General features: G+C 34.4%; 1 protein-coding gene across 1 annotated transcript; it reads left to right on the top strand.

The window, feature by feature from the left end:
• The first annotated feature begins 1,588 nt into the window (after positions 1–1,588).
• On the top strand, positions 1,589–15,012 carry LOC139324857 (vomeronasal type-2 receptor 26-like). The gene is made up of 4 exons (XM_070954607.1): positions 1,589–2,269; positions 2,747–2,969; positions 13,836–13,967; positions 14,102–15,012. The coding sequence occupies exons 1-4, from the start codon at positions 1,589–1,591 to the stop codon at positions 15,010–15,012; spliced, it is 1,947 nt and encodes a 648-aa protein (XP_070810708.1).
• Positions 15,013–15,330: the final 318 nt, after the last annotated feature.

Raw genomic sequence — 15,330 nt, 5'->3', positions numbered from 1 at the left:
TTCTTTGCAAATAAATGTAGGGTTTTTAATATCATCTATGCCTTTTCTTTCTTTCAATTGTATCCAGTTATGAAAGAAGAAATTACCTTCTTTACATCATTTTAAAGTCTTTCACATTAAATGTACAAAATTTCAGATCAAGAAGTTCTATTTTAGCATTTTCTGAGGGAAAGATAATTTTAGAAAAGTTTGACCTTCTCTCTCCTCACAAAACATACATACAGTAAGTAAATAATACCCATGGAATCTGTTCAGATACCATTTTCTGAAAATCTCTTAGAAAATAAGTATAGCACTTTGAAAAAAGTCAGTACTTTTATTTGTTGCAGTACGCATCAGTTGCAAGTCATGGAATACTGTATGAAAAGAAAAGTGAAATTATCAATAAAGGAGAATATTTTAGTTCAGGGTTGAAATGAGGGATTCTTGCTGCTCTCTGATATTGATTGTTTTCATGCAGACATTTCATTCTCCAAACAAGATAACATCCTCAGTGCCAGACAGTGATGATATTACCTAGTTTAGGTAATGAAAAATCTGCAAGAAAGCAACCAAACTCAGACAGCACCAAGGACCACTCTGTAGAAATTAAGAATTTTAGAAAGGCTATTTTCTTTCTATTACCATCACATAAAGAAATGTTCGTTATTTATACAAAAATGGTGTTACCTTACAAGAATTATCGGCTTACAATTTCAACTGGGGTATTTAAATTCATTGCAGTTTATTGACCAAATTTCATCAACATGTCCTTTCCTTGGCCTTTGCTGTGAAGGAGATCAATGAGGACTCCCAGATCTTACCTAATGTCACTCTTGGGTTCCACATCTATGACAGTTACCTCAATGCGAGGATGACCTATCGCACCACTCTGGACATGCTTTTCAAATCCCAGGAATTTGTCCCTAACTACAATTGTGATCAACAGAAGACTCTAATGGCAATCATTGGAGGATTGGATTTTGACACATCATCTCACATAGCTGAAATAATAGGATTCTTCAAAATTCCACAAGTAAGTTCTGAAGGGGTTAAGAAGAAAATACTTAATCTTATTGTTGTTATGGAATAATTAATGGACATCAAAGATGAATCTTAGGTTTGTATTAAGATGTTCTGCATGACTTAAGGTCTCCTACTTAGCATTCTTTTCTGAAACTACAATGTCAGTTACAAGAAGTGAGTATGAGGTGGTTATTCCATAACTGAGAGAATATTTGAATTGCTTCCATTAAAACAATTGGTCTCTTATATGTGCTTGAAGTAATTCCAAGAAATTCCTTTCTACGTTAATATTTAGAAGAATTCAAGGAAAAAATGTTGGATCTCTTTTATAAGAAAACTAGAGTATAAAAATTAGATTTAATTTAATAATTGAACAGAATTCTATTCCACTTTCTTGCAGCTGACATATGGCTCATTAGCCCAAGAGGAATTTCATACCAGTAAACTCTCTTCACTTTATTTCATGGTCCCAAAAGAAGACCATCAGTACATTGGGATCATCCAACTGCTTCATCATTTCAACTGGACATGGATTGGGATGTTTGCTGTTGATAACAAAAATGGAGAGAATTTCTTACAAAAAATGCAGCCCTTATTTTCACAGAATGGAATATGTTTATCATTTATACAAAGGCTTTCACAACTGGTCCACCTGGAAGATTATCAGGAATCTTTTCAAACAGTTGAAATTATTTCTATCAATATGATGAATAGGAAATCCAATGCATTTCTTGTCTATGGAGAATCCTGGGCAATTATGTGGCTAAGGGTTGTCACATTTCTGGTAGATCCTGAAAGCAAGGAAATTGAATTATTTAGAAAGGTATGGATAATGACTGCAGCGATTGATTTCATATTATCAGGATTTCAAATCTCATGGGATCTCCAGATGTTCCATGGGGCTATTTCCTTCAATGTTCATTCAATAGCAGTTGTGGGTTTCAAGGAATTTCTTCAAACCGTTAATCCTCTTTCAGTCTACAGAAATGGGTTTCTGCATGAATTTTGGGAGCAATCATTTGATTGTTCATTTCCAAAATCAGAGTTACAAGATATCCACAGTAAGAAATGCACTGGGCAGAAGAAGCTGGAGGATCTTCCGGCGCCTGTCTTTGAAATGGAAATGACTGGCCAAAGCTACGGTATCTACAATGCTGTTTATGCTGTGGCTCATGCTTTGCAAGCATTACTCATGCTGAGTTATAATAAGAGAAAAAAAGTGATGAGTAAAAAACCTGACCATCCAGATATCCAGACTTGGCAGGTATTGTCTCTGCATTGAACAGTTTTATTGCAATGAGCAGTTTGATGTAGAATTATGTTTTGAATGCATTGTGGAATTTTTTAAAAAAATATTTTCTCTGTGTGGAATCAAGTTAAGTGAGAAAGAACCTCAAAATTGTGAGAAAAATTAATTTGTTGCACAGCTTGCATTCAGAACTTGTGATTGTTCCATCATTGGAAATTTTTATGATGAGATTGGACAACCATTTGTCTGAAACGGTACAGGGTCTCCTCTTTTAAGCAGGGAGTTGCACTACAAGTTATCCAAAGTCCCTTTTAAATCTGTTATTCTGTTCTGCATAGAACAGATACAGAAAATCTGATTTCGGTTATAACAGTACATATTTAGTATTTATTATAGGAATTGAAAAAATGAGTGAATGAAACTTGAATCTGATGGTCTCCTCTCTCTCATCATGCTTTCATCACTTTCTGTTTTTTATTCTTTTTCATGTAGCTCCATTCATTTCTTCAAGGCATTTCTTTCAACAATTCAGCTGGGGAGGGAGTGTCCCTGAATGAGGAAGGGGAAGCAACTGGTGGATTTGACATCATCAACTTGTTCACCTTTCCAAATAGATCCTTTCAGAGAATTAGAGTTGGAAAGATGGATCCCAGTGCTCCAAAAGGGAAGGAATTATTTATTGATGAAGATGGGATTGTCTGGCACCCAGCTTTTAACCAGATATGGAGGCATTTAATAAATCATCCTTTTTTGTTGCTTTATTTCATTCAACTCATGGTTGAAATACAAAACTCAAAAAAAATCCAAAATAAAAGGAGAAACAAGAAAAAAAACACAATCAAGACATTAAAAAAGAAGTGCATCAAAATCCATGAGACGTGGTGGCGTAATGGTTAGAATGCAGTACTGCAAGCAATTCTGCGGACTGCTAGCTGCAGTCTGGCAGTTCAGCAGTTCAATTGTCACCAGCTCAAGGTTGACTCAGCTTTCCACCCTTCCGAGGTCAGTAAAATGATAACCCAGATTGTTGGGGGCAATATGTTGACTCCATAAACTACTTAGAGAGAAGGCTATAAAGCAGTATATATGTCTAAGTGCTATTTCTAATGCTATTGCTAAAGATATATTATCCCTCTTTACTAAATACTGATTAATACATAACCACATCATTGATTCCCATCCCTTGAGAAACAGCTGAATTTTTAAAAATTGATGCATTTTTTTTTATTAATTTTTTTATTTTTTAAACAAACAAACATTTAATACATCAGTCATTCCTTCCATGTGACATCTCGGTGTTGTCTTCAATTGTTTTTCTTTTTGTTCTTTCTTCTGTCTTGATTCTCATCCAATCAATTACAACAATTCATCATTAACAAAATGTTCTGATTATAGCATTTTTATACATAACTATTAATTTACTTATTTGTATCTCTTTTCTAACCAATAGTAGAATTGATTCTGTATCTTAAAATATTCTGGATCTTCTCTTTCTTTAATCATCAAAGTCAATCTATTCATTTCTGCACAATCTAATTATTTTTTAATTACTTCTCCTTCCAAAGGTATTTTCTCTGCTTTCCAATGTTGTGCATAAACAATCCTTGCAGCTGTTATTACATGTATAATCAAATAAATATTTTCTTTGCTGTTTTTTTTCTGGCAGGATATCCAGTAGGAACAGCTCTGGTTTTAAATCAATATGTTGTTGTATCATTTCTTCCAGCCATATCTTAATTTTATTCCAATAATTTTTAGCTTCTGGACATGTCCACCACATATAGTAATAAAAACCTGGTAACTGGTGACATTTCCAGCATTTAGCTGATTTATCTTTAAACCTTTTTGACAGTTTCTCAAGGGGCTATGCCATCTATAAAACATTTTATATTGATGTTCCTTATATGCAGTAGAAATTGTTAATTTATAATTCCTTTCCCATAACTGTTGCCATTTATCTAGATCTATTGAATATTCAAAATTCTTAGCCCAGGCTATCATTGTTTCCTTTACTTGCTCCTTCTCCAGTTCAATGCCAAGTAAAAAATTGTAAAGTTTTTTTTATTAATTTATCCACTGTTCCTGTGAGTATACCATCCAACTCTGTTTTTTTCTAAGTGAAAACCATGTAATTTGGCATCTTTTTCATATATTGTTTATATCTGCATGTACATATACCAATCCTTCTCAATCCCCTGTTCTTCCAATTCTCGTTTCTCTTTCAAATCCTCCTTATCTGTTAGTAAGTCCTTATATCTAACAATATTTCCAACATTAAAAACATTTGGGTGTATCAAAGCTTCCATTGTTGATAACCATATTGGTATTTTCACATAATATTTATCTCTGACCTTCTCCCATACCAATAACAATGCATCCTTATATGTATATGCAAGTACGTATGTATCTTATTTCTACCATACCATAAAAATGCATGCCATCCCAATTGTAAATCATGACTTTCCAGTGTTAATAGTCTTGTATTTCTTAATTCAACCCATTCCTTCATCCAAGTCAATGCTGCTGCCTGGTTATACAATTCCCAGTTCAGTAACCCAAATCCTCCATGTAATCTCATGTCTTGAAGCATTTTTATGCTTATTCTTGCTTTTTTCCCTTGCCATATAAATTTCCTTATTATCTTATTAAGCTGTTGAAAATAAGTCTTTTCAATTTTTATTGGTACTGTCTGAAATATGAATAATAATCTTGTAATATATTTATCTTTATTATTGCAATCCTTCCCATTAGTGACAATTGAAGATTCTTCCACTTCTCCAAGTCTTTCTTGATTTGTTGTTTTAATCTATAATAATTATCCTCTTTTATCATTACACATCTTGAAGTTAGATAGACTCCTAAGTATTTAACTTTTTTCACCACTTGTATAACTAAATTCTCTTCTATCTCTCTTTTGTGTTTTCTATAATATTTTTCACCAAAATTTTCATTTTATCTTTATTTATTTTTAGACCAGACACCTTTCCATAATTCTCTATTTGTTCTAGTAATTTGGGACCTGTTGTTTGTGGTTCCTCTAAGATGAATACTAAGTCATCTGCAAAAGCTTGCAGTTTATATTCTTCTTTTTTGATTTTCATCCCTTTTATCTCTTCATTTCGCCTAATATTTCTATTTAAAACTTCTAAGGTCAAAATAAACAGCAATGGCGATAGAGGACATCCTTGTCTAGTGCCCTTCATAATATTAACATTTTCTGTCATTTCTCCATTCATCATTATCTTAGCAGATTGTCTGTCATAAATCGTTTTTATAGTGTTTATAAATCTGTCCCCAAAGTCCATTCTTTGCAGTTATTCTATCATAAATTGCCAGTTCACATTGTCTTGATCGGCAAATTGTATTCTCTAACTATAACACTGCCGAAGACCATTATAATATTTTCTTGCTTGAAGTCAATAGAATTATTAAACTATATGTACCACTAATCACCACCAAAACCAGGAAAAACAAATTACCCATATCAATAAGAAAACTTCAATCCAAAAAAAAAAAATCCCTTTGACATAAAAACAAAACTGGCTATGTAGCTTACTTTAAAAGCCGCTACAAAAATATATGCCACCAAATAAAGACTGAATGCACCAATTACCTCATCAAACAAGAAAAAAACCTTCTGCGCACTAAATCCAATTGTGACTTCTATAATTTTGTAAACAACAAACTTAAAGACTCGAGATCCATCCCACCCTAAAAGGACCTAACTGTAAAGAATGCAATGATGAAGCAGTTAAAGCAACCCTCTTTAACACATTCTTCGGCTCAGTCTTTGTTAACAGCAATGGCTCATGCCCAGCATTCTCTAGTTGTACTACTAATGACTACAATGATCTAACACAAATAGATTTCACAGAAGATAATGTTGAAAAAGCACTACGTAGACTGAAACCATCTCTATCTATTGGACCTAATGGACTATGCATATTTCTTTAAAAAAAAAACTTTCCACTGCTATAGCAGAACCCCTAAGCATAATCTTTGAAAAATCTTTTAGGACCAGTTTCCTATCCAAACTATGGTCACTAGCCACGGTCAGCCCTATTTTCAAAAATGGAGACCCCAGCCTAGTTGAAAATAACAGACCAATCTCTTTATGCTGTATCACCTGCAAAGTCATGGAATCAATCATCAACCAATCCATTACCCTCCACCTAGAAACAAACAACCTACTCTCTAATAAACAATTTGGTTTCAGAAAAAAAATTATCCTGTAATCTACAACTTCTACACTGCAAAAACATATGGACTACAAATCTTGATCAGGGCAAAGCAATAGATGCAATTTACATAAACTTCTGTAAAGCCTTTGATTCAGTGGTACATGACAAACTACTTCTAAAATTAAAATCCTATGGCATCTCTGGACTCCTCCATAATTGGATAACTGCATTTCTGTCAAACAGACAAGTGGTCAAAATAGGGAATGCCCTATCAAATCCTGCACCTGTTAATAGCGATGTCCCCCAAGGCAGTGTTCTAGGACCAACACTCATCGTACTATACATAAATGACCTTTGTGGTCATATTATAAGTAACTGTGTTCTCTTCGCTGATAATATTAAGCTATTTAACACTACCAACAATGCTGCTACCCTTCAAAAAGACTTTGACTTTGTGTTGGAATGGTCAAAAAATTGGCAAATCCAAATCTCAATCAACAAATGCTCTGTCTTACACATTGGCAAAAAGAATCAGAACACTAAATACAAGCTGAATGGATATGACCTTGTAGATGACCCACATTCTGTCAAGGACCTTGGAGTACTCATATCAAATGATCTAAGTGCCAAAGCCCAATGTAACAACATCACCAAAAAGGCATTAAGGGTTGTAAACCTAATTTTGCATAGCTTCTTTTCCAGTGATATTGCACTACTAACCAGAGCATACAAAACATTTGCTAGACCAATTCTCAAATGGTCTAGAACCCACACTGCATATCTGACATTAATACAATTGAGCGCGTCCAGAAATATTTCACAAGAAGAGTCCTCCACTCCTCTGCTCGTAACAAAATACCCTATGCCAGACTTGAAATTCTGGGTTTAGAAAATTTAGAACTATGCCGCCTTCGGTATCACCTAAGCATAGCTCATAAAATCATCTGCTACAATGTCCTACCTGTCAATGACTACTTCAGCTTCAACCAGAACAATACACGAGCACACAATAGATACAAACTTAAAGTGAACCACTCCAAACTTGATTGCAGAAAATATGACTTCAGTAACAGAGTTGTTAATGCCTGGAATGCACTATCAGACTCTATGGTCTCATCCCAAAACCCCCAAAACTTTAACCTAAAACTGTCTACTGTTGACCTCACCCCATTCCTAAGAGGTCTGTAAGGGGCGTGCATAAAAGCACCAGTGTGCCTACCATCCCTGTCCTAATGTTCCCTTTAATTGTATTCATTTTATGTATTCAATTCATGCTTATACTTATATATATTATCTAATATGTACTCAACAAAATAAATAAATATAAATAAATAAATAAAAGCTTTTTGGGCATCTAGAAACATCTTCGCCATTTGTTTTTCTGAATGTGTATCATAATATTCCAAAGTATTCAAAATTATCCTCATATTGTCTCTGATTTGCCTTTTAGGAAAAAATCCATTTTGGTCCATATGAATAAATTTATTTAACTATTTTTTTAATCTATTTGCCATTATTGAGGCAAAAATCTTATAATCCACATTTAGCAACGAAATCGGTCTATAGTTTTTTTTTATCACTTGTAGGTCTGTATCCTCTATGGTATAAGTGTCACATAAACCTCTCTCCATAAGTCTGGCATTCTTGCCTTCATTACTAATTCATTAAATAGTTCCAACATTACATTACTCATCACTTCTTGTAATGTTTTATATAGTTCAGCTGGTAACCCATCTGGTCCTGGTGCTTTCCCATTTTTTTGTCCTTTTATCGCTTCTGTTAATTCCATCATTGTTATTCTTTCTTCTAACATTTCCTTATATTGTTCTGGTATTTTAGATAAATCTGATTTTTCCAAATATTTTATTATCTCTTCCTCTGAAATCTTTTCTTGGGAATAGAGTTTTTCATAGTATTTTTGAATTACTATCTTCTTTTCTTCATTTCTATAGTGTAATTGTTTATTGTTTTTAATTAATGGGGCCAAATTTATATATGTATATTTTAACTGTATTTTAATATTTGTACTTGATGTTTTTACTTGGCTGTTCACCGCCCTGAGTCCTCAGGGAGAAGGGCGGTATACAAATTCAAAATAAAATAAAATAAATAAATAAAGTAAATAAATTTCCCCTCTTCATCTTGTAAACATTTAATTATTTTCTTCTCCTCTTTTTTTAATTTATATGCTAACCACCTTCCTGGTTTGTTTGCATTTTCAAAAAAAATCTGTTTAGATGCTCTTAATTTATTTGCTTATGATTCCTGTTCATTTAAATTTATTTCATGTTTTTTTCAGTTCCATCAGCTTCTTAATTTTTTTATTTTGGATATCTTTTTGGAATTCTTTCTCTAAGTTCTTATACTCCTCTTCCAATCTTATCTGTTTTTGCCTTTTCTTTTTATTCTTTTTTCTCAATTATGTTATTGCCAAACCTCTAATATAAGCTTTCATCATATCCCATACATTCTGAAGTGATGTATCTTCTTTCTTATTTATTTTAAAGAAAAATTCAAAGTTCTTTTTCCATAAACTGCTGAAAGTCCTTTTCATTTAATATTGTTGCATTCAATGTCCATCTTGTCTTTTTCTTCTTTCCTTTCCATATTATTGTCATTGGGCTATGGTCTGCCCAAATATTTGAACCAATATTTACTTCTTGTATATCATTCTATATGTTCTGTTGACATCCATATCATATCTATCCTTGACCACGATAAATGTCTATTTGAATAGAAGGTATATTGGTTTTCTTTCAAGTGTTTTTATCTCCAAATATCTTGAATACTCAACTCTTCTATCATTGTAAAAAAAGATTTCGGCAATATTCTTCTGTATTTTTTGTTTGTCTTCATTGTTTTATAGTCCAGATCCACATTTATTACAGCATTAAAATCACCCATTATACATACATATTCATAGTCTAATTCTAAAAAAAAAATTGTGTAATCTCCGATAAAATTCTTCTTGTTTTTCATTTGGTGCATATATTGCTATCAAAAGTATTTGTTTAAACTTCATTTTTATTTCCACCATCAGAATCCTGCCATCTTCATCCTCAAAAAGTAATTTAGGTTTTTTTCTTTGATATACAACGCCACTCCTCTTTTGCTTTTTGTATCAATGATGTGAATAGAACTCCTAACTTTGGATATTGTAATAATTTTAAATGTTGTTTTCTAATATGTACTTCTTGTAGGCATATAATGTTCATCTTCAAGCTATTTATTTTAGATAATGTTCTGTTTTTTTATCACCACATTCAGTCTATTTACATTTAAAGATATTGCTTTAATTTCTTCTTCCATGTTTTACTTGTTACTAGTTTTTAACTTCATTGCCCTTGTCTCTCTTTGTTCCATTGGATCCTTGGATCTCACTCCTTCTCTTAGGGCTCTTTCTTCCTTTGCTTTTTCATCTTTGTCTTTCTCTTCATCTTTTTGCTTTGTCTCTCCTACTGCTCCCAACTCTTCTTCTAGTGGTCCACAAAATTGATGATAAAATAATTTTGCTTTTTCAATGGAGTCAAGTCTATGTCTTTGTTCTTGCCATGTCACCAAAATTTCTTCCGGTATTAACCATCTAAAACTCACTCCTTTGAGTATTAGGAACTTCATTATAAATTTATATTCTCTCCTCAGTTCTCTAACTCTTCTAGGTATTTGTCTTAATACCACAATTTCTTTATCTTTGTGTTTCACTGTGTGTGCTGCTTGTAATATCACTGTTTTCACTGTCTTCATAAATCTTACATGTAATTCTCTTGCTAGTTCCTCATTGCATATCTTGTGTATACTCTGAAAGCTTCATCAATCTCGTTTAAGATCTTTTTCTTGGATTGTTCCAAAAATTCTGATAATATCTCAGCAATCATCTCAGGTAAATTTTCTCCTTTTTCTTCCTCTATATTTTGAAATCTTAAGTAAAATTCAGAATGCTCCATCTCCAACAGAATAATTGACTTTTCTTGCAAGTTGTCAGTTGATACCAATTTTTCTTCTAATTCCTCAACTTTCTTTTCTGTCAGTTCTGCTTTTTCTTCTACTTTTTGGATTCTCTCTTCATTTTTCCCAATCATGGCTTTCATTTCTTTTATTTCCTGTTTTAAGTCATCATGAAGTGATTATATAAAATTTCTTAATTCTATCATCTGCGAAGTTTTCTGTGTTTCTGTCAATGAGGGACTTGCTGTTGAGTGTAGATGTGATGTAAATTTCTTCATATTTATAATCCAAGTGCCTAACCCTCCCCAATGGTTGGATTAGCAAAAAAATAAAATAAAAAAACAAAAACAAAAATTCCAATCAACCACCTCCCTCAAAAATCAAATTTCCAAATACCCCAACAGAGAGAAGAAGAAAAAAAGAGAAAAAAATTCAACTCCCAAAAGTAAAAGATAAAAATACAAATCCAAACAACCAAAAAGGAAAAATTTTCTTCTGATTCTTCCAGTCTTAATCCAATTTCTTGTTGGTCTAGTTCTTTTTTTTTTTTTTAAAGGCATAGAAAAAAAAGTCCCTAAAAAAATAGAAAACACAAAACACAAAATACAGTGCCTTTCATCCACCAACAAAGATCAAAACAAGGAACTTAAAACAGTCACCAGTCAGTGAGTAATAATAATAAAAGATTAAAAGCCAAAAGGAAAGTCCAAAATCCAATCTTCTCTCTTGCACATCTGTTGTCTTTATCAGTCTACCAAAATGTCAAGGTCAACTAGTCAAAATTTCTTCCAAGTCAAAATCTTTTCCCCTTCTGCTACTAGATGGCACTGCAGACTACCTTTCAATAGAACACAGTACTTTCAATCTTTTAAACTTTTTAAGAACGATCTTCAAAGTTTCATTTTGTCAATTACCACCATTCCAATATTTCAATAGAATGGGATTCAATCATAAATTCATTTAGTCCCAATTTCTTATTTTTAAGGGATTACTTTTCTTTTCTCAATCACAAAGAAAAAATATAAGAAAAAAGAAAAAGGCTTTTACTTTCTCTTCTCTGCTGCCAGATTGCCTGATGTGAGAGCGAATACACACCCCTCTCACTCCTCACTTTCAGCCAGTCTATAGTTATTTAATTTTCAGTGGATTCAAAGGGAAAAGTCTTTTTATAAAAAATCAAAGCCTCTCTCACCTTGATGTCTCACGTTGTTTTTCTCTCTTTCTCTTTCATTGCAGCCGCCCCAGCTTCCTAGCAACATCTATGGTTGCTTTTGCAGCAGTCCGGTTTGAGGAGCTTCTTCTGGTTCAGTCAGGGAGTTTGCAACCTCCCTATGCGCCTCTTGTTTGTCATCCATACAGGATGACTTAGGTCACTTAGGACCCCCAGACTGCAGAGATATTGACGGGTCTTCAAGAGACCTTAAAGAGCCCATCTTGCCGTAGCAAAATTGGCAACGCCTCCCCCAATTGATGCATCTATTAGCAAGTTATTGACCTGTCTTCTATATATTATATTGGTGATAAAATAGTTAACAGGAGGAATAATAATACTAAAACAAAACAAAAGTCTGTGTTAGCAAACTGTTATTGTAGTCCACTCATAGAAAGTTTGTCACAACATCATATCTTTTCAAAATCATCCCAAAAGTTAAAAATAATTTGTCCTGGATCAAATAGCCACATTTAATGGGAGAATCCTCCTGAAGATGGCTGCTACATGGTAAGAGCTTTTCTTTTCTCTTACCAATGATCTGCTGATTTTACTGCCAAATCTGGTTTTCTCCCCAGTGCTGCCCGCTGATTTGAATAGGAGCACTTAAAAATGACCAAAAATAACTTTTGAACAACCATGGACCCAGTTGGAGAGGGAAGTCTTGAAGACTCGGATTCTGTCTGGAAGTGATTGAAAAGTCACTGGGCATATCCATCTCCCCATCAGCATTTTCATTTTTTAAATAATGCATGGGGGTTTAACTTTCAATTTTTGAATGTATTGTGAGTGTGTGTGTGTGTGTGTGTGTGTGTGTGTGTGTGTGTATGTGCGTGTGGGTGGGTGGGTGGGTTTGTTTGGTTTAAAAGTGGATCAGTGGTTGAATGCTGATTTATTTCAACCCCTTGTTGAAAACCCTTTGTGAAAAATACGCTGGAGCATGTAATCTCAGATAAAAAGATACAAAAAGTTCCGGACTGAAAAGATATTCTGACAGCTGGAGAATTAACTGAGTTGATTTGATCTGTTCCTCTGAACTTTAAGCCTGCCTATTCCTACAATGAGTGGGAAGCAGTGGCTCAGTGGCTAAGTCACTGAGCTGGTCAATTGAAAGGTCAGCAGTTCAGCAGTTCGAATCCCTAGTGCCGCGTAACGGGGTACCAACCTAGCAGTTCGAAAGCACATAAAAAATGCAAGTACAAAAATAGGGACCACCTTTGGTGGGAAGCTAACAGTGCTCCGTTAGCATGGCATTTAGTCATGCTGGCCACATGACCATGGAGACATCTTTGGACAGCGCTGGCTCTTTGGCTTTGAAATGGAGATGAGCACCACCCCCTGGAGTCAGGAACGACTAGCACATATGTGTGAGGGGAACCTTTACCTTTATCTTTATCCCTACAATATTATGACTCTGACTGAATGGGGAAGTGACAAATTCTTTCTTCCTATGAAGATTGAAGGAGATGGATGGATTTATTACACCAAACCAGAAAGCACTTCTATTTGGACTTTGATTTGGAGGTAGACTTATTATGACTGAATCTATTATATTTAATTAGACAACAATTGATAAGAGATGACATTAATCAACCATACTTTAATTCATTATGAACTCATATTGTACATACTGTAGTCTCTGTAGAAATCCAATTTCTGTCTTTGATATAAAGCAAGCATTCATCAAAATGACATTACCATATAAAGGCTATGTTTGCATTGTGGGGTTGCATTTTTTTTTTTTAATTTGATTTATATGCCGCCCTTCTCCGGAGACTCAGGGCAGCTTACAATGTGCTAAGCAATAGCCTTCATTCTTTTGTATATTTATACAAAGTCAGCTTATTGCCCCCACAAACTGGGTCCTCATTTAACCTACCTTAGAAAGGATGGAAGGCTGAGTCGACCTTGAGCCTGGTAAGATTCGAACCTGCAGAAATTGCAGGCAGCTGTGTTAATAACAGGGTGCATTGAACCATTGTACTACCAAGACTCTCATTTACATTAGAAATCACAAGAGTGGCAATTTTTCCGATCAGATTGTCATCACGTTCAATTATTTACTCATATAAAGTACCTTTTGTACACCATTGTAATTTCTACATCTTTTTTAATCTTCACTATAATTCCTAGTTGATTCAGTGTTCATTTGGGAAGTCAAGAATAATTCCCATCCATTAAGCAGAACTTAATATTTTTAAACTATAGAAAAAACCCTTCTTTTCAAACTATTTTGACGTTGGTCATCAGGTTCTTCCACTTTCTAGATGTAATGATCCTTGTTTCTCTGGATCCTGGAAAAAAGGGATCGAGGAAAATCAATTCTGCTGCTATGACTGTGTCCCATGCCCAGAAGGGAAGATTTCAAATCTAAATGGTAGGGTAGCAATTCTACTATATTTCATTAGACTTGAACAAATATTAATAAACTACTTGATGCATAAAATTAATAAGGTGATTTTCTAAAATATGGAATGCATAGATAATAAAACTCCTTTATATTTCTTCCAGATATGGAAGACTGTTTTGAATGTCCAGAAGATCATTATCCAAATGAAGAAAAGAATGGATGTATCCTGAAACTGCTGGTCTTTCTAACTTTTGAAGAAACCTTAGGAATCAGTTTAGCCTCAGCAGCTTTTTGTTTCTTCCTCTTGACCTCTTGGGTACTTGGAACTTTTATGAAGCACAGGGACACTCCCATTGTCAAAGCCAATAACAGGTCCCTCACCTACACCCTCCTTGTGTCTCTTCTGCTCTGTTTTCTCTCCTCTTTCTTCTTCCTCAGCAAACCTGGCAAAGTCACTTGCCTTGTCCAACAATCAATGTTTGGCATCACTTTCTCAGTGGCCATTTCTAGTGTACTGGCCAAAACCATCACTGTGGTTGTGGCTTTCATGGCCACTAAACCAGGATCTCAGATGAGAAAATGGGTGGGGAAAAGATTGGCTTTTTCTATTGTCCTTTCATGCTCTCTATTACAAGTATGGATTTGTATTCTTTGGTTGTCGACATATCCCCCATTCTCTGAGTTGGACTTGCACTCTGAACTCCAAGAAATGATTTTACAATGCAATGTAGGGTCAGTCTCCTTCTTCTACTGTGTCTTGGGCTACCTGGGCATCTTGGCCATAGCTAGCTTTATTGTGGCTTTCCTTGCCCGTAAATTACCTGACAGCTTTAATGAAGCCAAGTTCATCACCTTCAGCATGTTGGCCTTTTCCAGTGTTTGGATCTCCTTCTTTCCAGCCTATCTGAGCACAAAAGGAAAAGCCATGGTAGCTGTGGAGGTCTTCTCCATCCTGTCTTCCAGTGCTGCATTACTGGGATGCATATTCCTGCCAAAATGCTACATCATTGTTTTGCGGCCTGACCTCAACCACAAGGAAAATCTCACAAAGAGAAATTATTACATCATGTGATCTTTCTTTCTACGTAAAATTACTGAAAAAAGAATAGAAAAACTGTTTTCTGTCTACAGGAAGTATACATAAAACCAGTGGTGGGATTCAAATAATTTAACAACTGGTTCTCTGCCCTAATGATTTCTTCCAACAACCAGTTCACCAAACTGCTCAGAAAGTTAATAACCAGTTCTCCCGAAGTGGTGCGGACTGGCTGAATCCCACCACTGCATAAAACCTACAGGAACATAGTTTTGTTTTGTTTTTCTATCAAGGAAGGATTTATGTAGGGTATTTAAGATTTATTCATATTTAAGCCCATTCCAAAGTAAGTGC

Source organism: Pituophis catenifer, unplaced genomic scaffold, assembly GCF_029215685.1.
Source record: "Pituophis catenifer annectens isolate HBS135680 unplaced genomic scaffold, rPitCat1.0.hap2 SCAF_15, whole genome shotgun sequence".
NCBI classification, from domain to species: domain Eukaryota; kingdom Metazoa; phylum Chordata; class Lepidosauria; order Squamata; family Colubridae; genus Pituophis; species Pituophis catenifer.
The sequence above is the reverse complement of the archived record's forward strand: the minus strand, read 5'-3'. Positions and strand labels throughout refer to the sequence as shown.

Bases quoted from the DNA above. Each gene is read 5' to 3' on its own strand.
- LOC139324857 (XM_070954607.1), top strand. From the start codon at position 1,589: ATGCAGCCCTTATTTTCACAGAATGGAATATGTTTATCATTTATACAA. The intron at 2,270-2,746 runs GTATTGTCTCTG...TTTTTCATGTAG, and splicing joins CAGATATCCAGACTTGGCAG to CTCCATTCATTTCTTCAAGG. The intron at 13,968-14,101 runs GTAGGGTAGCAA...TATTTCTTCCAG, and splicing joins GAAGATTTCAAATCTAAATG to ATATGGAAGACTGTTTTGAA.